This window comes from Raphanus sativus, chromosome 8 (genome assembly GCF_000801105.2).
Source record: "Raphanus sativus cultivar WK10039 chromosome 8, ASM80110v3, whole genome shotgun sequence".
In the NCBI taxonomy this organism is placed as follows: Eukaryota; Viridiplantae; Streptophyta; class Magnoliopsida; order Brassicales; family Brassicaceae; genus Raphanus; species Raphanus sativus.
This window is the reverse complement of record NC_079518.1, coordinates 5,771,583-5,798,324: the sequence shown is the minus strand read 5'-3', so window position 1 is coordinate 5,798,324 and position 26,742 is coordinate 5,771,583. Positions and strand designations below refer to the sequence as shown.

Sequence of the window (26,742 nt, the reverse complement as noted above, 5' to 3'; positions counted from 1 at the left end):
AAAAAAAAAAACGATCAGTGCTTTCTTTTTTTCCTTTTCTTTTTCTACCTTTTGTTTTCTCCCTCTCATCTTTATCACTTTCTTTTTAGCAAAAAAAAAAAAATCTTTATCACTTTCTTTTACATTAACCAACGAACGTGAGTTACGTATATTCATTTAAATAAAATATGTTTTAGAAACATGATTTGTTAAACTTTATTTATTTATTTTTTTCTATGACTACTAATTTATTTTCTTTTCCGACTCAATGTCTGCTCAACCATTATATTTTTGACTAGTGACATTTGCCCCGAAAAAAAGAAGAAGACTAGTGACATTTGTTGTTGTGGCACCAGAAAAGAACTACCCCGCATAGTTCATTTATTGGTAGTGACTAAATATAGTTAAAATAGTAAAATAATTGATTCTTATAAATCTTCAAAAAGACATGAAAAAGATAAAAAAACATTATTCCAACAAAAACAAATACAATTTGGGAGAAAAGGAAAAGGAATACACACATTTTGTTTTGAATGCAGTAAATAATAAATGTGCCTACCATATTCTTTTTTTCTACTACTAATCATTTTGCTTAGGGGTAGATACTGGAGTTTTGTACGAAATTATTAAGTTTTCAAATATTTGGGGTTAAACTTTTTAATTTCTTTTGAATATTTATAAATTTTGGTTTGATTTTTTTTAGGATCTCTTCAGATTCGTGTAGATGTCTAAAACATGTAAAAACCAAACAATTTCATAATTATTATTTTCTTTGGTTATTTTTGAATTATTTTTAGTTTTTTCATATATTTTTAATATTTTTAATATTTATGAGTATTTTTATTATTATATTCAATTTTAACTAATATATTTAATAATAACTAATACATTTAAATATACAATTGATAATATGATCAAATATCTAAAATATTTCGGTTCGAATTGAATTCATCTCCAATTTTCTGAATATTAAAGTCTTCATTGAGTAGCTTTGGCTCAGGTTCATTATAACTTTTTCGGATCAGGAGGTTAAGTTTGATTCTTCGTCCGGTTATTTCCCTACTTTTTCCTTTCTTTCCTTTCCTACAAAAACGATAAAATAATTAAGAAATCCCTTTAGAAGAAAAAAAAGAAGAAAGGAAGATCAAAATCTTCATCCTATAAAATATAAACGTCTCCTCTCTGTTTCATCACCGCAAGAAACTTAATCACAACTCTCCTTTTCACTCTCTCTTCTCATTCTCAATGGCGACCCAAGATTCCCAAGGGATCAAACTCTTCGGCAAAACCATTACATTCAACGCGAGTAACATCACAACAACGACCATTAAAAAAGAAGTGCAGCAACAACAACAACAACAACCAGAGCTACAAACAACAACAAGCTTTAGATCATCGTCATCATCATCGGATCTAACGGTGGAGAAGCGTCCAGACAAGATAATAGCATGTCCGAGATGCAAGAGCATGGAGACTAAGTTCTGTTACTTCAATAATTATAACGTTAAACAACCAAGACACTTCTGCAGAGGTTGTCAGCGTTACTGGACGGCCGGTGGAGCTCTCCGGAATGTTCCCGTCGGCGCTGGTCGCCGGAAAGCCAAACCACCGGGTCGTGTCGGTGGATTCGCCGAGTTTCTTGGGGCTGCGACTGGAGCCGTTGATCAGGTTGAGCTTGACGCTTTGCTGGCGGAAGAGTGGCGAGCAGCTGCGTCATACGATGGTTTCCGGCATGATTTTCCGGTGAAGAGACTCCGTTGCTACACCGATGGTCAATCTTGTTAACTTTTCTATAATTTAAAATTTTCTGTTTTTTTATATTATTTGTTTTGGGTTTGGGTTTAACCCGTTAGAAAGAACGTGGTTAAATTCGCTTTGATTTGCTTACTGGATACGTACAGGCTAGCAACAAAAGCTAACTACGTAATTAATTAATCAGGAGGTTTAATACTTGATTATCTACTAAACAGCTGTCGCTTTTTCATCAATTTCTCTTGTTGAATTTCATTTGTACACTACATCGAGGCTCGTGGGATTTTTCTTATAAAAAGAAAGACGGTGTTGTTGACCATTAATTAAAACTCTTTGTTTCAAGATCATACAGATTAGCTTCGTAAAGTAGGATTATTCCTCAATCTCATTAACCAATAGAAAGTTTAATATATGTAGCTTACTTTGTATCGTTGAAGTGTACGTAAAAGTTAATCAAAGTTTTGTGACATTAGTCTTAGTAAAACTTTTAACCAAGAAACCTCATTCAATTGGGCATTCAAGTTATCACTTTTCAAGCTACAAAGATACAACGATCGAGACCTACAATAATAGTATATATATTAACTGTGAATGAAGAAAAAATGAACAAATTTGACAAAGCTAAATGTTGTACTTCTAAGAAGGTCACTGGTGGTTAGAAAATAAAAAGTAAATGCATTCTAAAGAATAGCATAGCACACATCTAAGACGAACTTTAAGAGCATGATTATTGCAAAGTTTCTTAACAAAAGTCCTTAATATACATATATGTATATATATGTATATGTATATATTATATATGCGTATGTAATTGTTTGCTAAGGACTTTACGGAAACCGAAACCAAAAGTTTCTTAATTAAGGAACTTTCAGTTTCGGTTTCCGTAAAGTCCTTAGCAAATAATTACATACGCATATATAATATATACATATACATATATGTGTATTAAGGACTTTTACTAAAAAACTTTGCAATAATCATGCTCTAAGAATATTGAAAAACATTAAATACTTCAGAAAGCACTAGCTTAAATCTTAACGAAAACTCTATGAACATCTTTATCAGTGAGTTTCTTAAACCGAGTTTCTTATCATTCCTATATTAATATTTTTAAACAACTCAATTGTATAATTAAAACTAATCTTAAGTTTAGAGTATATCTGTTTAATTAAGGGAATCACATGCAATATGTGTGATTTCATAAATAATTTTCTTTATTTAAATATTATTGGTTAAACATGTGTAATTAATAAAAATAAATATATATTTTAATTATTTTGTTTAGGATATATGAAAAATGTTAAACTGACAATTTTTATGAAACAGTGAAGTATCTTTTATGAGAAAAGACTTTCTCGGTTATCAAAAAAAAAAAAAGACTTTCATAAAAAATTCAGGTTAATAATGCTCCGAACCCTCAAAATACATACCAAGATCTCACATTTATGGATGATGTCACACAGTTTAGTGTAAGAATAAAAAGTGATTCGACTTTGTAAACGGCAACGAACGTTAGACTGTCCCGACACAAAGAGGAACATCTTCGTGTAAAACCCAAACAACTACTTTAGAACCTCTTATACTGTAACCACTCCATAACCAAACTAGTCAGCAACGAGTATCGCCATCCGCAGAGAAACTTAACATATTCAAGAACTAAGTCTCACAGTTTTGAAGAAACAAACTTAAAGTCGAATCACAAAAGCTAAACGGAGACACTACACTGTTTTAAGCACATAAAAGAAAATGACAGAGGAGGCAACAAAATCAAGACTTGGTGCAAGTCATCTCCTACTTTGGTAATAGACATGGTTGTGGGTCCTATTGAATTGAGTTCTGGGTTGGTTAGAGTTTTATAAATGTAAAGCGGAAAATAATCAATGAAACCTGAATGAGGAAAAGAGCACAAAGTTTGACTGCAACAACCAAAATGTAACATCGAAATGAGCTTAATGGGAACAATCCATACCGTTTACTTTCAGTTTCTCCGAGTCCAAACGATATCTAAAAACCAAAAAAAAAGGGAACAAAGAAGGGATAGAATGCGATTCAGACGACTCATGCACTTCAGGACATGATTTTGGCAGACCGAACATAAAGGCTGTCAACAACCTTCCCCATGTTTGCAATGGTGTCAAGAGTAGCCGAGTAGATAGCATCCGCCTTCGGATCTTCGAATATGATGAGACATCCAGCTCCTTGATCCAACGTACCTGCAAATTTCTTGTCAAGAATCATCTGAGACAGCTTCTTCTCCACATGGTCCACCGGCAGCCCAATCAGCTCAGCGATGTGACCTATCTCAACTCGCGAGAACGGCTCGATCAAACGGCAAAGATTCTGCTCCAGAAGCGTGTCGTAGAGAGAAGAGAGATGCCTGTGTACAATCGGGTCATCTTCCAGCTGCGCCTTGTAGTCACGCAGCGCGTTCTCAAACAGCTTCAACGACCTCTTCGAGTGTGCATCAGCCACCGCCTTCATGGCATCTAGATCAGAGCCAACGTACTGAAGTCCAGCCTTGGAGGAGATAATCCCCGCAACGTCATCAGCTTGGCTAACCATGATCTTGCACAGCAACATGTACTTTAAACTGAACACCGCTCTCGGATCACCGAGAGCGTTGAACGACTCAAAGGCTTCGAAGAAGTAGCTGTAGCCAGTCTTGTAGTCCTTCTCTTCAGCGTGGAGGATCCCACTCTGAAGATCTATCGTCCCTTGCTGAGCCGGTGGGACGTATATAGCGTTTGCAGCCGTCCTAGCCGCGGTAAGCGCAGCTTTCGCTTTCGGTAAGTTTCTCAACGAGAAGTGAAGTTTGCTCTCCAGCAAATCAATGTCAACGAGAAGGAGCTTATCATCTAACCTCCTAACCTCTTTCACCAAAGTACTCAACAGCGCCAAGGCCTCTACATACTCCTTGTTCTCCATCAGAAGAGCAGCCAGCCTCGCCTCCACACGCTGCCTGAGGAAAGTCCTCTTCTCGGCGCGCGTCCACTCCACCATCTCTTTGCAGAGAGTGATCTGGAGATCAGTCGTTCCGGGTATCTTGGCCACGGCGTCGATGATCCCTCTGACGATTTTCGCGGTCTTGGCCTTGGGGATAAGGGAGAAGAAAGGTCGAAGCTTGGTCAGCAGCGTCCGGAGATCCTCGCCTCTCTTCTCTTCGGTGAGGCGATCGCAGAGGTTGGTGATGGCTTGCTCCTTGATGCGTAGAGCCTCCGGAGATGATGAAGGGTCTTCCAAGACTTGGTACAGTATCTGAATAGCCTCAGAGCTGTTGGCTTCTTGAGCCAGGGCAATCGTCTCGGTTGTAGCGGGATACGAAACCATTGTTGTCTGTTTATACAAAACTCAAAACCTCCTGCAACATAAGATATACATATAATGTCTCAATAATCCAATTGTCGATACAATAACAAGAACTATGTCCTAACAAGATCCAACAAAGACAAGCTCAACAGAGGCAGAAGCATGTAAGTGAACACAAATCAATTACAAAACTGTAACCTAACTTTTTAAGTAATAAGATGAATTACTGAGACATAGAGCGTTCAGTTCAATCTACTTTTCTCTGAAGATCTATTATTCGTTGTCTCTAATCAATCTGGTTGCTTTCAGTGCTGATTAGTGTAAGATGTAAGCTCAGAACGTTATATAGCTAATCCATCAAACAGATTTTCTACACTAAATCGAACAAAGCTAAAACCCTAGAAGGTATCGATAGAGGGAACAAGATTTGATATCAAAAGGAAATTCGAGAAACCCAGAACTAACTAGATCTGATAAAGCAAACCCAGAAGAGCAAATAAGGAAAAGAAACTCACTTGTGAATCGGCAGAATCGGCAGTTTCTGGGTAAAAGCCTTGGACGACTGTGAAGAAAAGGATCTCTCTCTGTCTTGATAGGGAAGATAAAGGTTAAGGTTTTTTATCGTAGTTTTGGAATTTAATTAAGGGTACATTTGTCATTTCAAATTGTGAAATCAGGGATCGCCGCGTTTGAAAATATTCGGCGTCTTAAACTTTTTAGCGTTTGGGATGAAGAGTTTGAAACCAACGCCAGACGCTTCGAAACCGCGTTTTTCTGCCAACTTTATTTCTGTTCAAGACAGAACTGACTCGTGCAGCAATAACGCATAAGATGGAAGGTTTAAGCCCACGATCCCAGATCGAAGGCCCAGGCTTTATAGGCTGGGTCTGGGCTCAATATTATCTGTCTTTAAGCTGGGCTCTATGTTATTAGCCTATTTCAGTAAGTCTTTCATGACCTTCATTGTTTTTTTTTTAACCATTCATGACCTTCATTGTTATTCTTCTTTTTAACCTCAAACTTAAGGAAATTAATTAGGATAATAATCACAGTAGACATGGAAATGATTATTTAAAAAATCTAGATCATGTACATATCTTCAAATCGTTATGAAAACAAGGGCTCTCCAAATTTAGATATGGAGAAGTAATCAAATCATTCTTAAAAAAAAATAACTCGCAGGAGTGTAATAACAAGGAAAAATGTTGGAACACAAACACAAGATAGAAAACGAAAGAAAACACCATCAGTTAAGTAAACTCAGACGACAACTTCAAGAAAAAAAGTTTTATATAATATGTTGAAAAAGAGTTAACAAGAAATTAAAAATTGTTGACAGATCGGTGCATATGTAGGTAAAATATATATAATAAAGCTTAGAAGATGACATCAGGGACGATTCCGAGCTCCTTGAAAACTAGAGGACAATCAGCGAGAGAAGTCTTCCTCATGAACCCAAGTGGGTTAATGGTTCGAACCTCGTTAGAGACAATGCCATCATTCGCCGTAAGACTGATCCTGGCTGCGTTTCTTAGGAACTCTTGGTTGTTCACCTCGCTGCACTCTGCGTCCGGTGATTCCTCGAGGATGATCTCACACACTTCCTCTTCGTGGTCTCCCATAACTACCATCTCGTACTTTCCGTCTTTGTCGGTCACGGCTTCTTTCGTCAGTGTCACTGTCTGGTTCTCACGACCCTTGCACTCAAGCTTTACCTTTGCCCCTGAAGCGCACACACAAAGACAGAAGGGCGTTATATAATCTTATCAGACTAAAGACATGAAAGACCATTAGCATGGTCGGAAGAAACATTCGCCTTAGCACCAAATTTCCAAAGAAAGAAAATAATTATTACTAAAATGTTTATAGTTCCCAAAGAAAGAGAAAGTTTCATCTTCCTCATAACTAAAATGTGATTTATTTTGTGTAACCAGTAAACGTTATTACATAGATCCTAGTCATTGTACCTTCGAGGACTTTACTGAGGCGGGTCATGAATTGGACACGGCAGGTATCGCAGTAGACGGATCCTTTGATGTGGAAACGGTCCAAGTCGTCGGCATCAGCGGCGGCAAAGTGAAGAAGGGTGGTGAAACATAGGGCAGAGGCAAGGAAGACGATGAAGAATTTGGCCATTATTAGTCTTAGAGTAATATTCTCCTCTCTTACGTTTGGGGACTTTATAAATTTGTAATATTAGTTGTTGGGGTGAAAACAAAAATTGTTAGTTTTGTTTGAGAGGAGATGCTATGATAGATCCAAACAAAATAACTCCCTTTTATAGATAACAAAATAGAATAAACAACAGAAACATGTGATCTTACATCTATTCTTGGAAGTTCTTTGTTTAGTTTTGGTGTTTGTGGTTCTTGAGTTTTGTACGGGGTGTCTTCTTTGAACCCGATTTTTTCTCCCTACCATCTCTGTTTTTTCTTATGGATGCAATTAGTTGTTTTTTTTTTCTGGGTGGACCTATTTTTAAACGTCAAACTAACTAAATTCGTGTACTTTTCATGTACGTTTTTGAACAAAAGAATAAAAACAAGGAAAATGCAACATCTGAGATTTTTTTTTTAACAATGAGTATATATAAAGCAAGAAATGAATCTGTAATTTTAAATTGGGAAACAAAAACGTGTATTTGAGAAATTTTTAAATTGGAAAACAAAAATGCCCATTTGAGAATTTTTTTTAACAATGAGTATATATATAAAGCACGAAATGAATCTGCAATATTAAATTGGAAAACAAAAATGTGTATTTTTTCAATACCAACTTTCAAGTGTTGTAAAATCACCAAGCTAATACAAGAAAATAATGTACAGACGAACTGGAAAAGAAAAAAAGTAAAGATTGGACCAATTTCCAAAACCGTAGTAAAGAAAAATTCAAATGTCGTGGTGGAAAGCAACCGGAAATCAACATCAACCGGGGTTAAACACTCGACGACTTTACACAGTCTACAAGCTGGCTCTGATGAACGTGGAAGACTCTTGCTGTTTTATGCTATCCGCAACATGGGCAACAACTCCAGCTCCTGCTTTATAGAGTCTTTCACTTTTCACCTGAACAAGACCCAAATCACCCTATTAGTTCGTGTCTGAAAGTAATTAAAACAGCTCCAAAGTGAAAGATGTTGGAAGTTTTACGTGAATGTTGTTATGAGCTAAGTAAGGCCAGAAGGTGGAGTGGAAGCTGACATCAACTTTCTTCCATCCTAAAGTCTGCAGGCCACGGATCATCTCATCTGAAAAATGTTTTATGGAATCTGTTACTTTCTTGCTTGATTAGAAAAATTAACCAAATAATAGTTGTTTTAGTTTTGTCCTCACCTTCAACTATTTCATGATACTCGAGTGTGTTCTGAGGACTAGGCGAGCTTTGTGCGGCTTCCTTGGCTTTAGCAGCTTCTGGAGGGAAATGGGCTCCATCTGAAGAAACAGGTGGGCAGTATTCTACATCCACAACATGCTTGTATCCATCTAGAGACCGCCGTGGAGGCTGCGTGTAACAAGAAAACAGGGGAAACACATATCTATCAGAGGACACTATTGCTATTGGTGAGTTCCATTTTCTAGCTAGTATGCTACAAGTTTGAGAGTCACGTACCTTGAAAAGTTCAGTTTCTCTCCTTATGGAAGATGTACGCCAACCAACCATGTCTAAGTTAATGTCAAAGGAAAACAAATGCAGATAAAACATGCCTGAACTAGTTAAACAGCAGCAAAAGAAAAAAAAAAGAACAGGATACGGTCATAAGATACGTTCGCATATACAATGCGGCTTCGGAACGACCCCAAGGACGATCTGCCACAAGAGCAAATAACATGAGGATTAATGAATCTCAAATAAGTGCTTTATGATTTAAATATTTTACTAAGAGTCATTTTATTACTCACAAGAATTTAAGATCTTCACAATCAGAAGCCATTCTCAAGAGAAGAGGTGGTTTATCAGCTTTACCATCAGTAAGAAACAACTGGCTACCAGTCCGACCAACAACGAATGGAGCTAACGGCGCAGCAAGTCTTTCTAATATCTGAAGTCCCAACAAGAAAGGCAGCTGACACAATGGAGACATAATGAGACTGAGTTCTGATGAAAATTATTATGATTATCTTTCTCAACTAAGCATACACCACATGTACGAGGAAATGGATAGAACCTGCTTTCTGCCTCTGACTCCTAGATGAGGTGTTGCCAAGGTGATGAAATTAATCGGCTCGAGCCCAGCAATCCTACCTCGGGGAAGATGTGAGTTCCCGGAGTTAGAGAGCAGAGCAGCACCATCACTGGTTTGTGACACTGCTGCTGCTGCCGAGTAAAGAACGGCGACAGCATGCCTGGCAAATAAGCCACCGAGGGAGTGGGCTAAAAAGGATATCTTCTTTAGGCTCTTGCTCTTTTGGACAACCTGCCTAACCTATTCCCTCTCTCATCAGATCAGATGGAGACAGATAATCAGCAGCTTATACACTCAGGTTCAAGACTAGAAATGACAATGTAGGAATACAAAAAAAAAAAAAAAACTCACCTCTTCTGCTAGTCGTTTCCCAGCTCCATCGACCCCGCCAAACGTTTTAGTGAACGTATTTGAAGAACTTGCTGTGCATGTCCACGGGAGCGGAGTAAATTAGAAAAGAAAAAAGTATTATGTGTGATTAACGCATGGCATAGAAGAAAACGAGTATAATACTAAAATACAAAACTAAAAGAAAAGTAAGAAAAAGATGTGAAAATAAAAATTTAGACTTTGGCAGTAATTCTCTAACTCTATTCTATACATAGTCCAACAACTGTTCAACTAAACATAGGGAGGATAAGAAGTTGAAAGCAGAGGAGCAATACCATAAATCAAGAATCTTCTACCAAGGCGTCTTTTCATCTCAGCTTCTACGTAGAGCCAGTCACTGGGACTGCAATTAATGGTACTCTTAGCAAAAAAAATTAGAGTCCATAAAAATTATTATAAAAATCTGAAAACAGAGTAGCAGAAATAATAAAACACAACTTTAAGACTCTATCCCAAGCTAACCTAAAGAGAGGCATCTATAATACAAGGAATGTTTCCTCAAGATGCAAAACACAGCAACATCCAAAGAATAGAGTTTGTAAAGGCATATGATACCTGGCCAAGATGCCGTGTACAAGAACAAGAAGGTGATCAGGTTCAGTTTTCTCATCGGCGTCACCTTTAGATAGCGAGAAATTACGTTGTGCTGTAGCACTCATTGCTTGAACTCTGAGACCCCGCTGGTTCCACCTTCTGTTAGACCCTGTAGAGAGAAAATCAAAACAAACAAAAAAAAGAAGAACACTAATTATTGAACCCGCAAATTAACAAGAAATGATATAATATATGATTATTTCTTGGCTTTTTCTACAACCGTTGAACATCTTCTAATTTGCTCACATGATGATAGTACTGTTCCTGACTACTTAAATTGATCTAGAGGGATTCGAGACTAATCTATACATCTTTTGATCGAGATCAATTCCAAGAATCAAAGAAGATCCACCAATTAAAACAACACATCAAGGGAAGAAACCATTACCGAAATGATCGAAAGTCAAAATCTCGGAATGGCCACAAGAGCACGAGGAAGAATAAGAAACGACGCCTGGAAACTGCCTTGCTCTGCTAAAGCTTGGCTCAGCGAAACCACCACCACCACGATGACGATCTGGTAAGAATCTACAAGGAGGCTGAATCCAAGAAGCCGTAGACATTGATACTCGACGAGCTTCTTATGTGTATATATATACAGACAAGTAAAAAAAATAAAACAGAGAAAGATCCTTGAATCGCGGTTTCAGAGTGACGTCAGCTTCTTATAACCATATCACGTCTCTACGTTATCTTCTCATCACTGAGTCCCATGCGCTCTATCTCTGGTTTTTATTTTTCCCCGATTTAGCCAAAAAAATCGATAATCATCGACTACTGATATTTTTTCTGATAAATGAGATATACGATATGTTTTTTTATTGTTAACTAAAGTAATTTCGGCTGCTGTTAAACGACTAACGTGCCGACTGGTTTTCCCGCTACCACCCGCAAACGCAGCTTTTGCGGTTTATAGCGGTTGTTGGCATTTCGAAACAATCACAGAAAACGCTACAAATCGCTTCAAACCGCTCCGAACCTCTTAAAATCAAAAGCTGGTTCCAGCTAGCGTTTGCGGTTGCGGGCGGTTGCGGGAGGGTAAATTTTTTTTCTTTAAAAACAGAATAAATAAAAATAATACTAAAAATATCCAATAAAAAATTTCAATTGAAATAATTTCAATTGTAAAATGTATTCATATTATATTTCAATTTATATTATAAAATTCAAAACTAAAATATTTTCTATAAATTTTTAAAATTGAATAATATGATTTTATAAATATAAATTTTATATTTATCATATTATTATGATTTTTAATATTTTTATAATTACATAAAATGTAAATATTGTTAAATTATTATTTAACAGATGTTGCGTTTTGTAGTTTACCAGTCATAAGAGTCCCGCAAACGCAACAATTTCTAACAGCTATACCAGTCGTATAAATCTCTAAAAAACGCTTAAAACCGCAACCACCCGCACCCGCAAACTCTCGCAATCGCAACCGCAACCGCTGCAGTTACACCAGTCAGGCCCTAAAGCAGTCCTTATATAATAATAAAATAATAACACACAGAATATTTTATTGAACTAGAAAACGAAATACGAAAGTTGAACGGATGACTACTTTTGAATTTTATATTTAATTCAAAGATTTATAATCGGACAAATTCTCTCCTCATCAATGGTGGTTCCATCTCGATATTTACTTTTAAAAAGACTAACGTCAAGCTTGAATAATTACAAGTTAAAATATATATATTATATATATATATATGTATATTTACTAATGTCAACTTCGAGAACTTTTCTTTAGCAAAATATGTCAATATTATGACTTTAAAATCAATAAGGCTCGTGTTAAACATGGTAACATATACTAACAGAATCAAAATGTTGTTTCATGGTTTTGAACTTTTGAGTTACATTACAAATAAGGTATATATATATGTGTATATTTACTAATGTCAACTTCGAGAACTTTTCTTTAGCACAATATGTCAATATTATGACTTTAAAATCAATAAGGCTCGTGTTAAACATGTAACATATACTAACAGAATCAAAATGTTTGTCTTATGGTTTTGAACTTTTGAGTTACATTACAAATAAGGTATTTGAATGGGGACAACACTTAAAGTCTCTATAAGTCCGTACAAAGAAAGGTTGTTTTGACTTCATCACAGATGCTTTTCGATAATGTCTTTACGTGTTACCAGAGAAGGCGTTAAAACATCATGTACTGCGGATTGGTTTATATGTCGAGGTACCGTATAGGTTACAATTACATGTTTTGTTTTCGCCTTATTTTATCCTATTATATGTACATTTAGATTCGTTCGGTGGTGGAAACTCATATACAATGTGGAGGGAGTAGGTTCTATACAGAAATATAATTATACGGTCCTCAAAGATGATAACGTTTTCTTTTCCAAAAAGAAAAGGGAGACAGATGATAAAGTTTATGACATTTTAAAAGCATTTGGCGGTTTGCAAAGTTTTCGAGGCTTGTCATGTGATTTGAATATACTAATTATATATGAATGCTATGGGAGATTGAGTAGCGTCATAACATGATCCTACTACTAGCATCTCCCTACCGATGCCACACCACTATAAATAGTGTTCATGTTGGTAAATAATTGAAGGCCATCAGCTCTCCAGTTATAGTGGTTAATGGATCGTCCGTTGTCGCCTAGAGCGAGCACTTGAGAGATGAAAGAGATAACAAAGTGGTAATCTTGTCACATATTGTCCATATGCATAATAAAAGTATCTGAAAACTTTTGTACATATGACATGATGTTACTGTAACAGCATGGAGTTGAAATAGGAAGCTAGCTTCTACCATATGGTCTTTAATGGTTTTGGCTTTGAAGTTCAAACTTTCGATTAGGTTCTAATTTAGCGAAGCAATTACTAAAGCGCAATGTAGTGATGATAATGACGAGTCAAGAATACATAAAGAGTTAAAAAGCAGAAAAGAGCTCATCGACTTGTGTTTTCTCATTGTATCTTCTGCCGGAAACACACAAGAAAAAGAAAAAAAAGCATATCAAACAAGATTACAGATAGGGTGAGAGGAGAGAAAGGACATTCAAGCACGTTTGCCGCTGCTAGGGTTGGACTTAGGGCATAGATTCCAACGTCCCTTGGCACGTCGGCGCTTGATGGTGGCTCTACCACTGGTGGTTCTCATCCTCAAACGGAAACCATGAGTCCTAGCAAGAGACTTTCTTGACCTGCTCCTCTTCGTTTGACACAGAGCAGCTTTCCCAGCTCTCACCACAAGCCCTCTGCGTTTCTGGCTACTCAGACCACTGGTTCCACTGCTGAGATCAAATGCAATGGACAAACCTGAAAAAAGACAGCGAAACAAAACATGAAAACATCATTACTTGTCTGGTAGACAAGGTAAGGTATAACCAGGTTGCTTCATTGGATCTCAATGAGTTCAAGCAAGTATAGCGATAAAGTTACTAGCTTTCCGTAAACCCAGAATCGGATTCAATAATTCCTTAAACCTAGAAACCAAACCCTAACCGGAGAGCCAATAATGATAAATTGATAATCCAACAAACACAGAGAAGACTTGACCCAAAAAAAAAATGATTAACCATTACAACAGTACCAGCAGCTAAAGGAAGATGCTTTACGAACAAAACTAACCAGAAAATGAAGATGCGAGGGAGAGAGATGAAGAGAGAAAGGAGCAATGGAGCAGCTGAGAAGAAGCTGATGGGGATTTTGAAGAGCTGAGAGAAAACGCTCCCCGTCTCGAACCTGTGCCGAGAGAAAGCGTGGCGGACGGGACGCTAATAATCTTCCCGTTCGATGAAGAAGGATGACGTAAACGCGACGAAGCCGAAGCTCCAATGGAGATGGATAAGGAAGAAGCCATTGAAATTTTTTTATTTTCTTATCTTCTTCCTTCCCCCAATCTTTTACACATACAGTAGTGTAGAGAGTTTATCCTGTGCAGTGGCTACCACCGTGATCTTAGCCAACGCACCAAATCAGAATATGCCACGTGTTACGAAGTGAATACTTAAGCCCAACAATTGTCTCATCAACTCGCTGCGACTCTCTCTCTAGGAATGTTAGACCGGACGCTCATGACCAAATTCAAACCGGTTTAACAAAAATAAAAAAAATGAAATACAGAAAGCATCTTATGTGGTAAGTAATATGATATAATCTTTTCTTGCTTCTATGTAATTGTTCAAAATAAGCACAAACTCTACATAACAGGGAACGTACGAGATGAACCAACCACAAACTAAAAAAGAGATTTCTACAACTTTCCAACATTTCATCAAAGTATGTTTCAGGAGTCGTCGTCTCTCATCTTTTGAACATTTTGGACCACATGTAGAGGATAAAGAAGCAGAGGAGCGCGAAAAGAACCACGTGCATGATGTGGTTGTTCCCACTACGTATGATGCTCAAGTTCAGTTTCCTTATGTTGTTCTTCACCCCTGCTTGCGCTCTCATCAATGTCACTTGCTGCCACCCCAAACAAAGACAAAAAAACACTATTAAAGAATTTGGCATCCTTAGAGAGTATCTTTATTTAAAAAATCACTGAATGCGTCTCTCTGCAAAGTCTCACACAACCAAATCTATGTTCTATATTCAACACCCCCTGTTCTATTATTCATAAGGAGACCGGTACTCAACAACAACTGAAACCATATTTCATGATGCATTCACATAACTAGCCGAGATTGAAGATACACCTACTCCTACCCACTAGACTAGACCTTGAGTTCGAGTCTGTACATACTCTAAAACTGTGCATTTACCAAGACTCATTGCTTTGTAAGCTACACTAGAATTCATATACCCTCCTACATTGGGGATGTAGCTGTAGATTCTATAATAATTAAAAAACCTATATTAACTGGGGTGAGTAAGCAAATTAAGTATATACATTTGAATCAAAGAGCTTCAGTGACATCAACAACAACATACCAGTTCATCTAAGAAGTCCCTCTGAAACTTAGCTTCTGACCCAATTTCTTGAGCAATCTGCATCAAAATAAAGATCGAATAAGATGAATTAACTGGTAAATCAGCTAAGTAAACATAGATTCACTAATGAATAAACAAATGCAGTACCCTGGATCCAAAAACACTAGCTAATTTACCGAGCCTTTATTAGATTTTAAAACAAGCAACAAAAAGTTTGTTCCGGACATAGAGACAAAGAGTCTTTTGCAATGACAGAGCACACAGACCGTCACAATGTCCCTCATCAACTAGCCGTAACAATAAGAAAGAAAGATGAAAAGAAAGACAACTTTTGCGATCTTTCCGATCAACGTAATGTTCAAAGATAGACATAAGCCTTCATAATTAAATACAATTCTTCTGGGGGTTCTTACATTTTTCAATTGCCTGACTTGGCCATGGAGACCAGTGATCTCATCATCTAGGTCAGAGTGCATGGGATCAATCCTAAGCTGGATTTCCTCTGAACCTGTAGCACTTCTAGTGCTAAGCCCATCTCTGTAACCAAACAAACACACGAACCATCAATACCCCTCTATCTATCTATCTATCTATCTATCTATCTATCCAGATAATTACAAGGATGAAAATAAAAATCAATTTCGAAAAAGAGGGAACTGATAATATAACCATCATACCTGGATCTGTATGGAGCGGCACCTCCGTAAAGAGAACCACCCGCACCGCCTCTGTGAGGGTTCGATGCCATCGACGCTCAAATCAAAAGGAGAAAAACAAAAACCTAAGATCGAATTCTCTCGGAAAAGTTTGAGAAGAGCAAATTGCAATCAGGAGAAAGTAGAAAAAAATAAGTTTTTTCTTCTATTCAATATGTATAATGACCGTCACGACACACGTGGCGCTGTAGCATTGGCTGGTTATCGCCATAAAGACAAAGGGATTATGTAAGAGAAAACAAAAATAATAAGGGTTATTTGAGTAAATTTGGATTATAAAATATCCGAACCGATAGTTATTTTTAGATAACCGATTCAACCGGTTTCTACAATATCGAACAGTATCTAACCGGGTGGGGCCCATTTCTCAATTTCTGACAGCAAGCAAACAAAGCTTCTGCCTTTTTCTGAAGCTTCCCCGGTTCCCACGAGCCAAAAAGAAAGAACAAGACAAGAAGAAACACGTGTTCTCACACGAGTACGTGTCGAACTTTTTTCCAAACTTTTTAACTGATTGTTCGGATCTAATCTTTCTTCTCATTAGATTTCGCCACACACAGAATCCAATTTTTTCTGAAATCGGATTCTTTTCTTTTTGATGTTTTTACTCCATCGCAGGCTTCCTTTACTTGCACGCACAACCCTCCTCTGCAGTTTCATGGAGCCTGCGTTGACTGCATCATCCTCTTTCGGTGGGTCTTCTCGACTCGCCGCCTTGGCCCAGCAACTGCGCATGTACAAGCCACCGCCTTCTTCATCGTTCGAAAACGATGATGAGGAGACGCAGGCGGATCAGGAGAGCGCAGGGAAGGTGGTTTCTCAGGTTGGGTTTCAGGAATCCATGACTCCGGTTCCGAAAGATCCTGAGAGGTTCAAACCGAAGCGAGCGGCTGTGCTGATCTGTATCTTCGAAGGAGACGAGGGCGATCTTCGCGTCATCCTCACTAAGAGGTCTTCCAGATTGTCTACTCACTCGGGTTTGTTCTTGATTTTAAGAATACAGAGTGATCTCTAATAAATGAGGTGGTTGCTATCAACTTACTGGTTATGTTTTTTTTTTTAATTCTGTTGTTGCAGGAGAAGTTTCACTGCCGGGTGGTAAAGCAGAGGAGGGTGATAAAGATGATGGGATGACTGCTACCAGAGAGGCCGAGGAAGAGATTGGTTTAGACCCTTCTCTTGTTGATGTTGTCACTTCTCTCGAACCATTTCTGTCCAAGGTATAAAGAACAGATGCTGAATGATACAATGTTTTTAGTTAGATCAGAGTATGGGATTTTGCCAGTGACGTGGATGTTACAAACTATCTAGTTTTTTCTTTATCCTGAATGTTATTCAGTAGTAGCTGTGTTAATACGCTCATAATCATACCTTTTTGTTGTTGTTGGCTCTAAGGATAATAATGTTCTTTGCTGTTTGTTAATCTTCATTTTTTTCTATTTTAAAGTGATAGATGCGTATTGATATTTTTCTTACGTGCGTGTCCTTGTCTTACAGCATCTCCTCAGAGTAATACCTGTGATAGGAATCTTGAAGGACAAAAACACATTCAATCCAAAACCAAATCCTGCGGAAGTGGAAGCTGTGTTTGATGCACCTTTGGAAATGTTCCTCAAGGTTATCCTCTCGTTACTTAAATCTTTTTTCCTTCTGAAGCATCATTGCTTGAAACTTTTTTTGTTTCTTGTCCAGGATGAGAACAGAAGATCCGAAGAGAGAGAGTGGATGGGAGAAAAGTATTTGATCCACTACTTTGATTATCGAACCGGAGATAAAGATTATACGATATGGGGTCTAACTGCCGGGATTTTGATCAGAGCTGCATCTGTGACTTATAAAAGACCACCTGCTTTCATCGAGCAGTGCCCTAAGTTTAAGTACCCTAAAATGGTAGAGAAACATACTTGTATGCCTTAATGTGGTCTTCTTCTAGTAGAAGACCAAACAAGAAAGGTCATAACACTCCATGAAACTGATTATGTACCAGTGAATGCAGAACTAGGCTACTTACTTACGTATATGTGGACGCTCTTAGTTCATGTCCAGACGAGACATCTCATTGACAATTTTCCATGAATCTTCTATTTATGAGGAGATAAGTGGAGGGGTTTTTCATCTCGTTATGATCTAGGTCAGTCTGTATTCTTGAATTTTTTATATAATTATTTTGTAACTTTGTCTAGGCTTCATTTGTGCATAATTGTGATCCAGAGAGCAGTTGGCTGGTTCTTCTGGTTCACCCTCAGTCATTGATTTGGAGGACATCTCAGATTCATCTTCAAAGGCTCATTTTCTATTGTAAAATTTCTGCTAAATAAATAAATTTTGTATCCCTGAACAAAAATTTGAAAGCAAACTTGTCTTATGAACCTTGTAATAATTTTTATTACTCGTAGCGATTGCAACTTTTTTGTCTCTGGACTAGATTTGTTCTGTTTCAGTGACACATTCACTTACGTTTACTTATTGCCTAGTAGGTTAACACCAGGACCACCATTCATTTTACTTGAGACATCCTCGCCTGTTATAGCATGGTTTAGGTTTGATCTTGTTTTCCCTTGACAGTTTGTTTGTGGATGGCTTTGATTCTTCATCCATGGTTCTTGGAAGAATCTATCAAACAGGTCTCACTAGACTCGTTCTAAATGCTCTATTTCTCATGTTATTCAGTTGATGCCTTCCTTTTGCATTCCCTCTTTGATGCTTTTTTTTTATGTTGGAATGCTTGATCACAATTCTTTTTCTGAAAAAAATATATCTGTTTCTGTTTCAGCAGCTCATTCGTTGTGTTAAGTAGGCAGCCTACAAAACGAGATGCTCTTCGGTATGGTTTTCTTTTCCACTGCGTTAATAGTTAATGATAATATTTTTGAGGGTTTTGTTATGATATTCACTTGCTGAAATGAAAGGGAGATATATATATATAGGTCTTCAATTGTTTAGCAATTATTAAGTTAAAATGTTGAAAATTTGGTCATACTTTGAAATATTCCCTAAGTTGACTTTTACTAAACAAATACTTTTGTCTTAGTTAGATCTAAATCAATGAGATCTCTTCCAACTGAAATGATTAGTTGCACTTGTGTTAGTACTAGTAATGGATATGCTGCTCCGTTTGAAAAGCATAACCTGGTTTATAATTCTTTCACTGGGACTGCTTTTGGATTTGTATGATCTGCAATAAAACCAAAATATTGGAAGCTTTTTCAGTTTGGTTTGAACTTTGGAAAAATTATAGAGAAAAAAATGTTACAGGGGCATTCCGAGAATCGAACTCGGGACCTCTCGCACCCAAAGCGAGAATCATACCACTAGACCAAATGCCCTGTTGTTAAGCACTTTAGCTATTAGGTTGAAGATGACAATAGTTTTTCAATTCTCTTAGTTGACTTTTCTCTGAATAGGATATTCCTAGATCAATTCCCTTAGTGGTACATTGTCTTTATTATATTGCTTTGGAAGATATATATGTTCATGTTTATGAATTGAAGCTGGACTTGTATTGTTAATTGGAGTGGTGTTATAGATCCCAAACTCTAGAGATGGAAAATTAGAACTTATTTTTGTGTTTAATGTTTTATAGCAGTATACGATATACACAAGGTAAATAAATGCTAATTACTAGCTAATAAGCCCATTCTTTAGGAAGAAAGACTTGTCTGGAATGAGAGGAGATGATGGGACATGTCTTCTTCTTGGGTCTCTTCTCTTCTGAGATGATACTCATCGGTTTGGCAGGAAGAAACACTCCAGTGCCACGTGGCTTAACTCGTCCTTTGCTGGCATCATCACTACTTGGCTTCTTTATGGAACCATAGTGGTTCAAGGCGTGCCACATCCTTGGCTTCCTATCATGGTAGCTACATCCTCTATAGCTCTAGTCGATTACGTAACAAAGATTAGATTAACTAGACATGCTTAACATTCATAATAATTGTATAAGTCATCTAATGTTATAACAGAATAAAAACCTGTGGAAATGGACCGGTGTAATCAAGAAAGATCTCATTGAAAAGGGTTGAAGGTAGGAGAAACAATACTTCCTCCGCACGCAACACAACCTCTCCTTTGCAAGACATGTTGCTTTTTATTGGGATACAATTTCAGAGACTACTACAGAACTTCATCCAATCTCTTCCTATATATATGTTACTTAGCTCAAGGGTCGGGTCGAGTTAGGTGAACCCTCTCATTGTAGAGTGGTGGTGGTTGTTGCAGAAGTATGTATGTGGCTTCTCTATGGTATAGTTAGGCTTAAACCATAAACACTAGATTTGGTTGGTTATGCAACATTCGTCTAACCCACCACACCAACCCTTGTCCATTGTTCCTTCTATTTGAGTTTGACCACCAAACACCATATATTATATATTTTATTAGTGGTTGACCTAAAATAGGAGATTATTAAACAGTGACACAAATCATATTGTCACTTGGTAATGTTAATTTTTGTCTGTCATCTTGAACTTGACAATCATATTGTAGCTTTTACTTGGACAATCATGAGCACATATAACCTTGAAAAACTGGTTATGCCGCGTAGGAGTTTCCAATTCGGTTAATTCGGCTTATGAAATGTAGAAACCGAATGTTATTGGTTTAGTTCTGGTTTGATTTAGATCGGTGAAACCGGATTTAGCAATTCTAGTTGTGCGTGCATAAACCGGATCTTGTGAAACCCCTAAACAAGTTTATTATCTTTTTGTGTTTCCTCACGCTCGTCATCGTTAATTTCGCTGATGGGGACAAAAGATTCACACTCGTCTCGTCGAACATTCGAAAAAAAGTGAACGTTTTTGTCGGATCCGTCCTTGCTTTGGGGGGGATGATACGCTACGCCGTGAGATATGCCCACCACCTGTTCGACGAATTTCCACCTGAAATGTTGGATGATTACGTGGAGTCTGGAGAAACTTACATGAAAAAGCGAGATCCCTGGTACAGTACTTGCCTTATCCATTTAATGGTTGCTTGCAAATTGCTTCCTAGGTTTAGACTATGGCCTTACAGGAGAACATTATGATGTATCATTATCATATAAGGCTGTTTTGGCTACTAGAGCCTACACTTAATACATGGGGATTGAGCATTCAAAAGGCTCTTTACTTTGTAAAACTTTTTAATTTGTTAATAAGGGTCGGCCCTGAGCATAAGACCTCTTGCATCCAATATTCCTAGACTACATATAATAAGGGTCGGCCCTAAGCATAAGACCTCTTGTTTCATTCCCCACTATGAAATTATTTTAGAAGAATTGAACTCGTACACCCTAAGGGAGAATCATACCACTAGACAGATGACATGTTGTTAAGCAATTTAGTTAAAACGTGTAAGATTTGGTCATACTTTGGTCTAGTTCCCATAGTTGACTTTTACTATACTAAATAAATATTCTAGTCTAACATGATGAGATCTCTTCACTTGAATTTAAAATGGAATGGTCATTTGCATTGCCACAGAAAAATGGATTTCTGGTTAGTATTGCACTCTGTATGGAAATACTCCAGTTAAGTTGTTCAAGCCTCTTCCATGAGAAAACACTCGAAAGAGGATAAAAGAATTTCCTGTTAATTTTTTTGAATATGCTATATGTTCTTGTGTGTCTTAAACATTTGACTTGACTTTATTGCTATACTGAAAACCGCTGGATTTCACACTCTAGCTTTTTCAGGCTATACACTATCTAAGAGCTAGTTCTGGATCCCTATTTATAATTTCTGTACCTGGAACTGCATTTGAAATGTATGGCTTGCAATGAAGCAGAAAAAAATATTTTTATTTGGTCATACATATACATCACATTTACTAAAAATGTCAATGGGGCATTCCGAGAATCGAACTCGGGACCTCTCGCACCCAAAGCGAGAATCATACCACTAGACCAAATGCCCTGATGTTTAATGCTTACAATCTTTTGCTGAGAAAGGAAAATATTTCACTCTTCATTCTAGAGGATTTCATACTAAATGAGTTTGGAATTTTGAAGTTTAGTATTTCCAGTCTTTTCATTATCTGCTTCACTGATGTTTATGCCATCCATTTTCTTTATTTTCCCTGATGTTTGATGCTTAATCACGATTCTTGTGCTGTTTTTGCAGCTCAAGCTTGATGAATCTGGCAGCTCAGAAATTGTGATGGCCTTCACCGTATGAAGTGTTCTGGTTAAAAGACGTATTGAAATTGGACGTGATGCAGCGGTATGCTATTCCTTTTCTTTGTATTATGTGCTCAATGATGAAACTTAACTTGTTTAAGTTTTCTTTCTCTCTTGCTGAAATGAAAGAGGAACATATTCTCTGCAGTTGTAGGACAATAACTATAAAAACATCTAGGATTAAATCGAGATTATATTCTAAACAATTTTATGCAGGCCTTTAGAACATTTGTGTTACAAAAAGTCAATGGGGCATTCCGAGAATCGAACTCGGGACCTCTCGCACCCAAAGCGAGAATCATACCACTAGACCAAATGCCCGGTGTTGATTTAGTTCCATTAGCATCCTTTTAGATCTAGTTCTATAATTTGACTTTCAAGGATTGATAGTAAAATTTGATTGTCTATAATTCATTATTGATGAAATGTTAGCTGGCATTTTAAACATTTCCGTTGCAAAAAGTCAATGGGGCATTCCGAGAATCGGGACCTCTCGCACCCAAAGCGAGAATCATACTACTAGACCAAATGCCCGTTGTTGATTTAGTTCCATTAGCATCCTTTTAAATCTAGTTCTATAAGTTGACTTTCAAGGATTGATAGTAAAATTGATTGTATATAATTCATTATTGATGAAATGTTAGCTGGCATTTTAAACATTTCCGTTGCAAAAAGTTAATGGGGCATTCCGAGAATCGAACTCGGGACCTCTCGCACCCAAAGCGAGAATCATACCACTAGACCAAATGCCCGGTGTTGATTTAGTTCTATTAGCATCCTTTTAGATCTAGTTCTATAAGTTGACTTTCAAGGATTGATAGTAAAATTTGATTGTCTATAATTCATTATTGATGAAATGTTAGCTGGCATTTTAAACATTTATGTTGCAAAAAGTTAATGGGGCATTCCGAGAATCGAACTCGGGACCTCTCGCACCCAAAGCGAGAATCATACCACTAGACCAAATGCCCGGTGTTGATTTAGTTCCATTAGCATCTTTTTAGATCTAGTTCTATAAGTTGACTTTCAAGGATTGATAGTAAAATTTGATTGTATATAATTCATTATTGATGAAATGTTAGCTGACATTTTAAACATTTCTGTTGCAAAAAGTTAATGGGGCATTCCGAGAATCGAACTCGGGACCTCTCGCACCCAAAGCGAGAATCATACCACTAGACCAAATGCCCGGTGTTGATTTAGTTCCATTAGCATCCTTTTAGATCTAGTTCTATAAGTTGACTTTCAAGGATTGATAGTAAAATTTGATTGTCTATAATTCATTATTGATGAAATGTTAGCTGGCATTTTAAACATTTCTGTTGCAAAAAGTTAATGGGGCATTCCGAGAATCGAACTCGGGACCTCTCGCACCCAAAGCGAGAATCATACCACTAGACCAAATGCCCGGTGTTGATTTAGTTCCATTAGCATCATTTTAGATCTAGTTCTATAAGTTGACTTTCAAGGATTGATAGTAAAATTTGATTGTCTATAATTCATTATTGATGAAATGTTAGCTGGCATTTTAAACATTTCTGTTGCAAAAAGTTAATGGGGCATTCCGAGAATCGAACTCGGGACCTCTCGCACCCAAAGCGAGAATCATACCACTAGACCAAATGTCCGGTGTTGATTTTGTTGCATTAAGCATCATTGTACGTGTTCTATAAGTTGACTTTCAAGGCTTGATAGTAAAATTTGATTGTATATAATTCATTATTGACGAAATGTTAGGTGGCATTTTGAACATTTTTTTTACAAAAAAACTCAAAGGGGCATTCCGAGAATCGAACTCGGGACCTCTCGCACCCAAAACGAGAATCATACCACTAGACCAAATGCCCGGTGTTGATTTAGTTCCATTAAGCATCATTTTACTAGTTCTATAAGTTGACTTTCAAGGCTTGATAGTAAAATTTTGATTGTCTATAATTCATTGTTGATTAAATGTTAGCTGGCATTTTGAACATTTCTTTTACAAAAAATACAAAGGGGCATTCCGAGAATCGAATTCGGGACCTCTCGCACCCAAAGCGAGAATCATACCACTAGACCAAATGCCCGTGTTGATTTAGGTTCATTAAGCATCATTTTACTAGTTCTATAAGTTGACTTTCAAGGCTTGATAGTAAAATTTGATTATGTAATTCATTATTGATGAAATGTTAGCTGGCATTTTGAACATTTCTTTTGCAAAAAACTCAAAGGGGTATTCCGAGAATCACTCGGGACCTCTCGCACCCAAAGCGAGAATCATACCACTAGACCAAATGCCCGGTTATTGGTGTCTTTCACCTAACTTTATCTGTGATTCATTGCCCTTGTCTTGGAAGAATTCGTAGTTCTTCTTCCTCAACAATACAATGGAAATGTATATTGTTAAGTGTCATATTATTAAGATGACTAGTTTCAGGTTTCTTGTAGAATGTAGTTTTAAAGGAAAATTTACCTGATTTCAAGAACCAGCATAGGTAGCTGTTGCAACCAGAGGGAAAATCATATCCTTGATAATTGAATGTGCTTTGTAGATCATGAAAAGTTTCATTTCTTGATTCTGTATATCACTGCAATGTTCATTGACAACTACAAATAATTTTTGCCCAATTGCTTTGGTTTGATATGAAAAATCTAGTTGAATGCCAGTATAAGTATTGTCTCATGTTTTCTCTATGAATCTTTAGAAGGGAGGTATTTTGTGGTTGAATTGATTGCTAAGTTAAAAACTTAAAATGGGTAAGGGTCTTGTCCTTTTGTTTGTTGCCATTTTAAAGTCATTGTTTAAGTGGCGTTTCTAATTTAGTGCCCCTGAAATGCGAGGGCAGTCATTAATGTTCTTTGATTCATTGCTGAAGCTCATTAATTAATCGCAGTGATTCCATATTTTCATGCAAAGTTATGCTACCGTATGAAACTGGTTTTTTTAGTTTGCCTTCAAACATTTTTCATTAAAAGTCTTAAGAGTAATTCCAATAGGAGTATTTCATATAATTTCTCATCATTACATTAAAAATACGGATATAGTCCAGAAAAAAATTGGTCATTTGTTGAAACCTAGATGCCTAACTTTTGTGTTGATCATATCGCTATATTAATCTTTTGGTTATTAACTATTTATGATAATCCTAGAAGTCAATAATTCCTGCCAAATTACTGTTATACGATGGAAATTATTCTAGATGCCTAACTATTCCTCTTGAAGGTTTGTTCTTCATATAGCTGGCAACATACAGTTAGTTTAAGTTCAAACTCTTTTATTTAATTCATGAATCTGGTGAGAATTATTTTACTTTTAGATAATTAAAAAGAATGCTACAATTCAGATCTAGATCTATTAGTTGACTTTATAAGGCTTAGTAGCAAAGGTGGATTGTCTTTAATTGAATATTGTTGAAATGTATACGTAGTCTAATAATTTAGTCCGAACAGGAAATTCTTAGATCTATATATGAGAGACTTCTTCCAACTGAATTTCAGAACATGATTACTTGCATTTTTTTAGAAACTGAATTTTGGTTTGCAATGGAAGAACACATGTACATAATCATTAGAAGAGGATAATCAACTTGTCCTAAATTTTTCAGTTGGCTGTTTACATCCATTATTTGAAAGCTCTCCTTAGTTGGATTGCTTATGATCTTGTTTGTCTTATCTTTTGACTGGATTCCAAATGTTTGGTTACTGACCATTACCGCATACAATATGCCAAAAGAACTCATTTAAAAGTAAAATAAAGAACCATCTTTAGTCATACATATTTCAGTTCTGTTTTAACACATTCACCAAGAAAAAAATAATGAGGCATTCCGAGATCGAACTCGGGACCTCTCGCATCCAAAATGAGAATCATACCACTAGACCAAATGCCCTGTTATTGATGTTATCCACTACAAGCATTAGAATCTTTGAGTTGAAACCATGCTGTTAGGATCTGCTTGAATCTGTAGTTTCAGATGTAAATATAATTATTGCTGCTTGATATCATCAGTACTTTTTGAGGCCTTATGCTAGTTGTTCCTCATTGAATATTTCTCTGGAGGAGTTGTTTTTTTATTTGCATTTGGATTTGTAGCATCTTTTAGTGTAAGTCCTCTGATCCGGATCTTGATGAATCTGGTACCTTACGAAATGCATGACGGTTTTCACTGCTTGAAACTTACTTGTTAAAAGGACTTATATAATGAACGTGAAACATTGCCTTGTTGATATCACCAGTTAGTGCATAGCTGTTCTTCAAACTGGAATACTGGTTTTAGGCTGTGTTCTTTTAGTTATCTCTTGAAGAAGTTGCAGCTAGCGATGTTCTCTGTATAACATGCGCTCCAGAAAATGTTTTCTTTCGGAAAGCCAAGTGTGTGCTACCATGAATTTTTTTTCTAGTTTACTGTCGCTAGAAACTGAAGGGAAATGAATGCATAGTTATTGAACACGAGCTGTTGACAACTGATGCAGCAAAAACAGGTTTATTCTACATGATAGTTCTGAGCTTGCACTTTAAACATAGATCCAAAAAGTCAATGGGGGCATTCCGAGAATCGAACTCGGGACCTCTCGCACCCAAAGCGAGAATCATACCACTAGACCAAATGCCCGGTGTTGATGTAGTTCCATTATGCATCATTTTACTAGTTCTATAAGTTGACTTTCAAGGCTTGATAGTAAAATTTGATTCTGTAATTCATTATTGATGAAATGTTAGCTGGCATTTTGAACATTTCTTTTACAAAAAACTCAATGGGCCATTCCGAGAA

At 36.9% G+C, this 26,742-nt stretch overlaps 9 protein-coding genes and 10 non-coding genes across 31 annotated transcripts in view; 3 read left to right on the top strand and 16 right to left on the bottom strand.

Annotated features, from left to right (window-relative positions):
- The first annotated feature begins 1,054 nt into the window (after window positions 1–1,054).
- Window positions 1,055–2,078, top strand: LOC108836010 (dof zinc finger protein DOF1.5). Its single transcript, XM_018609226.2, has one exon. It carries the CDS (start codon window positions 1,225–1,227, stop codon window positions 1,762–1,764), a length of 540 nt encoding a protein of 179 aa, XP_018464728.1. The 5' UTR covers window positions 1,055–1,224; the 3' UTR covers window positions 1,765–2,078.
- Window positions 2,079–3,623: 1,545 nt separating this feature from the next.
- On the bottom strand, window positions 3,624–5,704 carry LOC108836009 (26S proteasome non-ATPase regulatory subunit 11 homolog). Its single transcript, XM_056993097.1, has 2 exons — window positions 5,553–5,704; window positions 3,624–5,089 (listed from the first exon to the last, which is right to left on the bottom strand). The coding sequence occupies exon 2, from the start codon at window positions 5,056–5,058 to the stop codon at window positions 3,799–3,801; it is 1,260 nt and encodes a 419-aa protein (XP_056849077.1). The 5' UTR covers window positions 5,059–5,089; window positions 5,553–5,704; the 3' UTR covers window positions 3,624–3,798.
- A 605-nt stretch (window positions 5,705–6,309) lies between these two features.
- Window positions 6,310–7,358, bottom strand: LOC108821115 (pollen-specific protein-like At4g18596). The gene is made up of 2 exons (XM_018594164.2): window positions 7,005–7,358; window positions 6,310–6,760 (listed from the first exon to the last, which is right to left on the bottom strand). Exons 1-2 carry the CDS (start codon window positions 7,171–7,173, stop codon window positions 6,414–6,416), a joined length of 516 nt encoding a protein of 171 aa, XP_018449666.1. The 5' UTR covers window positions 7,174–7,358; the 3' UTR covers window positions 6,310–6,413.
- Window positions 7,359–7,777: 419 nt separating this feature from the next.
- LOC108818964 (uncharacterized) lies at window positions 7,778–11,000 on the bottom strand. The gene is made up of 11 exons (XM_018591929.2): window positions 10,593–11,000; window positions 10,166–10,313; window positions 9,886–9,953; window positions 9,572–9,642; window positions 9,203–9,460; window positions 8,937–9,100; window positions 8,789–8,844; window positions 8,647–8,699; window positions 8,370–8,538; window positions 8,187–8,284; window positions 7,778–8,102 (listed from the first exon to the last, which is right to left on the bottom strand). The coding sequence occupies exons 1-11, from the start codon at window positions 10,765–10,767 to the stop codon at window positions 7,998–8,000; spliced, it is 1,365 nt and encodes a 454-aa protein (XP_018447431.2). The 5' UTR covers window positions 10,768–11,000; the 3' UTR covers window positions 7,778–7,997.
- Window positions 11,001–13,063: 2,063 nt separating this feature from the next.
- LOC108818658 (50S ribosomal protein L34, chloroplastic-like) lies at window positions 13,064–14,106 on the bottom strand. Its single transcript, XM_018591576.2, has 2 exons — window positions 13,817–14,106; window positions 13,064–13,504 (listed from the first exon to the last, which is right to left on the bottom strand). The coding sequence occupies exons 1-2, from the start codon at window positions 14,046–14,048 to the stop codon at window positions 13,245–13,247; spliced, it is 492 nt and encodes a 163-aa protein (XP_018447078.2). The 5' UTR covers window positions 14,049–14,106; the 3' UTR covers window positions 13,064–13,244.
- Window positions 14,107–14,319: 213 nt separating this feature from the next.
- Window positions 14,320–15,960, bottom strand: LOC130498323 (bet1-like protein At4g14600). Its single transcript, XM_056991579.1, has 4 exons — window positions 15,799–15,960; window positions 15,535–15,658; window positions 15,122–15,178; window positions 14,320–14,653 (listed from the first exon to the last, which is right to left on the bottom strand). Exons 1-4 carry the CDS (start codon window positions 15,867–15,869, stop codon window positions 14,492–14,494), a joined length of 414 nt encoding a protein of 137 aa, XP_056847559.1. The 5' UTR covers window positions 15,870–15,960; the 3' UTR covers window positions 14,320–14,491.
- Window positions 15,961–16,175: 215 nt separating this feature from the next.
- On the top strand, window positions 16,176–18,261 carry LOC130498605 (nudix hydrolase 15, mitochondrial). Of its 4 annotated transcripts, none has more exons than XM_056992101.1 (6): window positions 16,176–16,315; window positions 16,456–16,814; window positions 16,915–17,057; window positions 17,335–17,454; window positions 17,530–17,968; window positions 18,049–18,261. In XM_056992101.1, exons 2-5 carry the CDS (start codon window positions 16,496–16,498, stop codon window positions 17,752–17,754), a joined length of 807 nt encoding a protein of 268 aa, XP_056848081.1. In that variant the 5' UTR covers window positions 16,176–16,315; window positions 16,456–16,495; the 3' UTR covers window positions 17,755–17,968; window positions 18,049–18,261. The 4 variants fall into 4 exon arrangements, with proteins under 4 accessions (XP_056848081.1, XP_056848080.1, XP_056848078.1 ...); XM_056992100.1 differs by lacking the exon at window positions 16,176–16,315 and having other exon boundaries at window positions 16,363–16,814; window positions 17,530–17,727; window positions 17,825–17,968; XM_056992099.1 differs by lacking the exon at window positions 16,176–16,315 and having other exon boundaries at window positions 16,364–16,814; window positions 17,530–17,727; window positions 17,834–17,968.
- Window positions 18,262–19,091: 830 nt separating this feature from the next.
- On the bottom strand, window positions 19,092–19,163 carry TRNAP-UGG (transfer RNA proline (anticodon UGG)). Its single transcript has one exon. It is a non-coding gene; the product is annotated as a tRNA-Pro (tRNA).
- Window positions 19,164–19,397: 234 nt separating this feature from the next.
- Window positions 19,398–19,940, bottom strand: LOC108823100 (uncharacterized). Its single transcript, XM_018596349.2, has 2 exons — window positions 19,809–19,940; window positions 19,398–19,714 (listed from the first exon to the last, which is right to left on the bottom strand). The coding sequence occupies exons 1-2, from the start codon at window positions 19,914–19,916 to the stop codon at window positions 19,463–19,465; spliced, it is 360 nt and encodes a 119-aa protein (XP_018451851.1). The 5' UTR covers window positions 19,917–19,940; the 3' UTR covers window positions 19,398–19,462.
- Window positions 19,941–20,485: 545 nt separating this feature from the next.
- LOC108819251 (pentatricopeptide repeat-containing protein At1g28690, mitochondrial) overlaps window positions 20,486–26,742 on the top strand; it is a 12,014-nt gene continuing 5,757 nt past the window's right edge. For all 10 annotated transcript variants that reach the window (XR_008937497.1, XR_008937496.1, XM_056992097.1 and 7 more), the window contains exons 1-2: window positions 20,486–20,775; window positions 21,936–22,034. The gene's annotated coding sequence lies outside the window, so the exon portion shown is untranslated. The remainder of the gene's footprint in view (window positions 20,776–21,935; window positions 22,035–26,742) is intronic.
- On the bottom strand, window positions 21,657–21,728 carry TRNAP-UGG (transfer RNA proline (anticodon UGG)). The gene has a single exon. It is a non-coding gene; the product is annotated as a tRNA-Pro (tRNA).
- On the bottom strand, window positions 22,241–22,312 carry TRNAP-UGG (transfer RNA proline (anticodon UGG)). Its single transcript has one exon. It is a non-coding gene; the product is annotated as a tRNA-Pro (tRNA).
- TRNAP-UGG (transfer RNA proline (anticodon UGG)) lies at window positions 22,672–22,743 on the bottom strand. The gene has a single exon. It is a non-coding gene; the product is annotated as a tRNA-Pro (tRNA).
- Window positions 22,891–22,962, bottom strand: TRNAP-UGG (transfer RNA proline (anticodon UGG)). Its single transcript has one exon. It is a non-coding gene; the product is annotated as a tRNA-Pro (tRNA).
- On the bottom strand, window positions 23,110–23,181 carry TRNAP-UGG (transfer RNA proline (anticodon UGG)). The gene has a single exon. It is a non-coding gene; the product is annotated as a tRNA-Pro (tRNA).
- TRNAP-UGG (transfer RNA proline (anticodon UGG)) lies at window positions 23,329–23,400 on the bottom strand. Its single transcript has one exon. It is a non-coding gene; the product is annotated as a tRNA-Pro (tRNA).
- TRNAP-UGG (transfer RNA proline (anticodon UGG)) lies at window positions 23,767–23,838 on the bottom strand. The gene has a single exon. It is a non-coding gene; the product is annotated as a tRNA-Pro (tRNA).
- On the bottom strand, window positions 26,512–26,583 carry TRNAP-UGG (transfer RNA proline (anticodon UGG)). Its single transcript has one exon. It is a non-coding gene; the product is annotated as a tRNA-Pro (tRNA).
- TRNAP-UGG (transfer RNA proline (anticodon UGG)) overlaps window positions 26,727–26,742 on the bottom strand; it is a 73-nt gene continuing 57 nt past the window's right edge. The window contains exon 1 of the tRNA in view: window positions 26,727–26,742. This exon is cut by the window's right edge and continues 57 nt beyond it. This is a non-coding gene — a tRNA (tRNA-Pro).

What these genes read in the sequence shown, in the direction of transcription:
- LOC108836009 (XM_056993097.1), bottom strand. Translation starts at nt 5,058, where the DNA reads ATGGTTTCGTATCCCGCTACAACCGAGACGATTGCCCTGGCTCAAGAA.
- LOC108823100 (XM_018596349.2), bottom strand. Translation starts at nt 19,916, where the DNA reads ATGTCTTGCAAAGGAGAGGTTGTGTTGCGTGCGGAGGAAGTATTGTTT. An exon ending in ACACCGGTCCATTTCCACAG is followed by an intron (nt 19,715 to 19,808) that starts GTTTTTATTCTG and finishes GTAATCGACTAG; the next exon opens with AGCTATAGAGGATGTAGCTA.
- LOC130498323 (XM_056991579.1), bottom strand. Translation starts at nt 15,869, where the DNA reads ATGGCATCGAACCCTCACAGAGGCGGTGCGGGTGGTTCTCTTTACGGA. An exon ending in GCCGCTCCATACAGATCCAG is followed by an intron (nt 15,659 to 15,798) that starts GTATGATGGTTA and finishes GTTTGGTTACAG; the next exon opens with AGATGGGCTTAGCACTAGAA. An exon ending in GGGACTTCTTAGATGAACTG is followed by an intron (nt 14,654 to 15,121) that starts GTATGTTGTTGT and finishes TTGGGGTGGCAG; the next exon opens with CAAGTGACATTGATGAGAGC.
- LOC108818658 (XM_018591576.2), bottom strand. Translation starts at nt 14,048, where the DNA reads ATGGCTTCTTCCTTATCCATCTCCATTGGAGCTTCGGCTTCGTCGCGT. An exon ending in CCTCGCATCTTCATTTTCTG is followed by an intron (nt 13,505 to 13,816) that starts GTTAGTTTTGTT and finishes GTCTTTTTTCAG; the next exon opens with GTTTGTCCATTGCATTTGAT.
- LOC108836010 (XM_018609226.2), top strand. Translation starts at nt 1,225, where the DNA reads ATGGCGACCCAAGATTCCCAAGGGATCAAACTCTTCGGCAAAACCATT.
- LOC130498605 (XM_056992098.1), top strand. Translation starts at nt 16,436, where the DNA reads ATGTTTTTACTCCATCGCAGGCTTCCTTTACTTGCACGCACAACCCTC. An exon ending in CAGATTGTCTACTCACTCGG is followed by an intron (nt 16,815 to 16,914) that starts GTTTGTTCTTGA and finishes CTGTTGTTGCAG; the next exon opens with GAGAAGTTTCACTGCCGGGT. An exon ending in CTTTGGAAATGTTCCTCAAG is followed by an intron (nt 17,455 to 17,529) that starts GTTATCCTCTCG and finishes TTTCTTGTCCAG; the next exon opens with GATGAGAACAGAAGATCCGA.
- LOC108821115 (XM_018594164.2), bottom strand. Translation starts at nt 7,173, where the DNA reads ATGGCCAAATTCTTCATCGTCTTCCTTGCCTCTGCCCTATGTTTCACC. An exon ending in CCTCAGTAAAGTCCTCGAAG is followed by an intron (nt 6,761 to 7,004) that starts GTACAATGACTA and finishes TGTGCGCTTCAG; the next exon opens with GGGCAAAGGTAAAGCTTGAG.
- LOC108818964 (XM_018591929.2), bottom strand. Translation starts at nt 10,767, where the DNA reads ATGTCTACGGCTTCTTGGATTCAGCCTCCTTGTAGATTCTTACCAGAT. An exon ending in GAGAAACTGAACTTTTCAAG is followed by an intron (nt 8,539 to 8,646) that starts GTACGTGACTCT and finishes TGTTACACGCAG; the next exon opens with CCTCCACGGCGGTCTCTAGA. An exon ending in TAGCTCATAACAACATTCAC is followed by an intron (nt 8,103 to 8,186) that starts GTAAAACTTCCA and finishes GGTCTTGTTCAG; the next exon opens with GTGAAAAGTGAAAGACTCTA.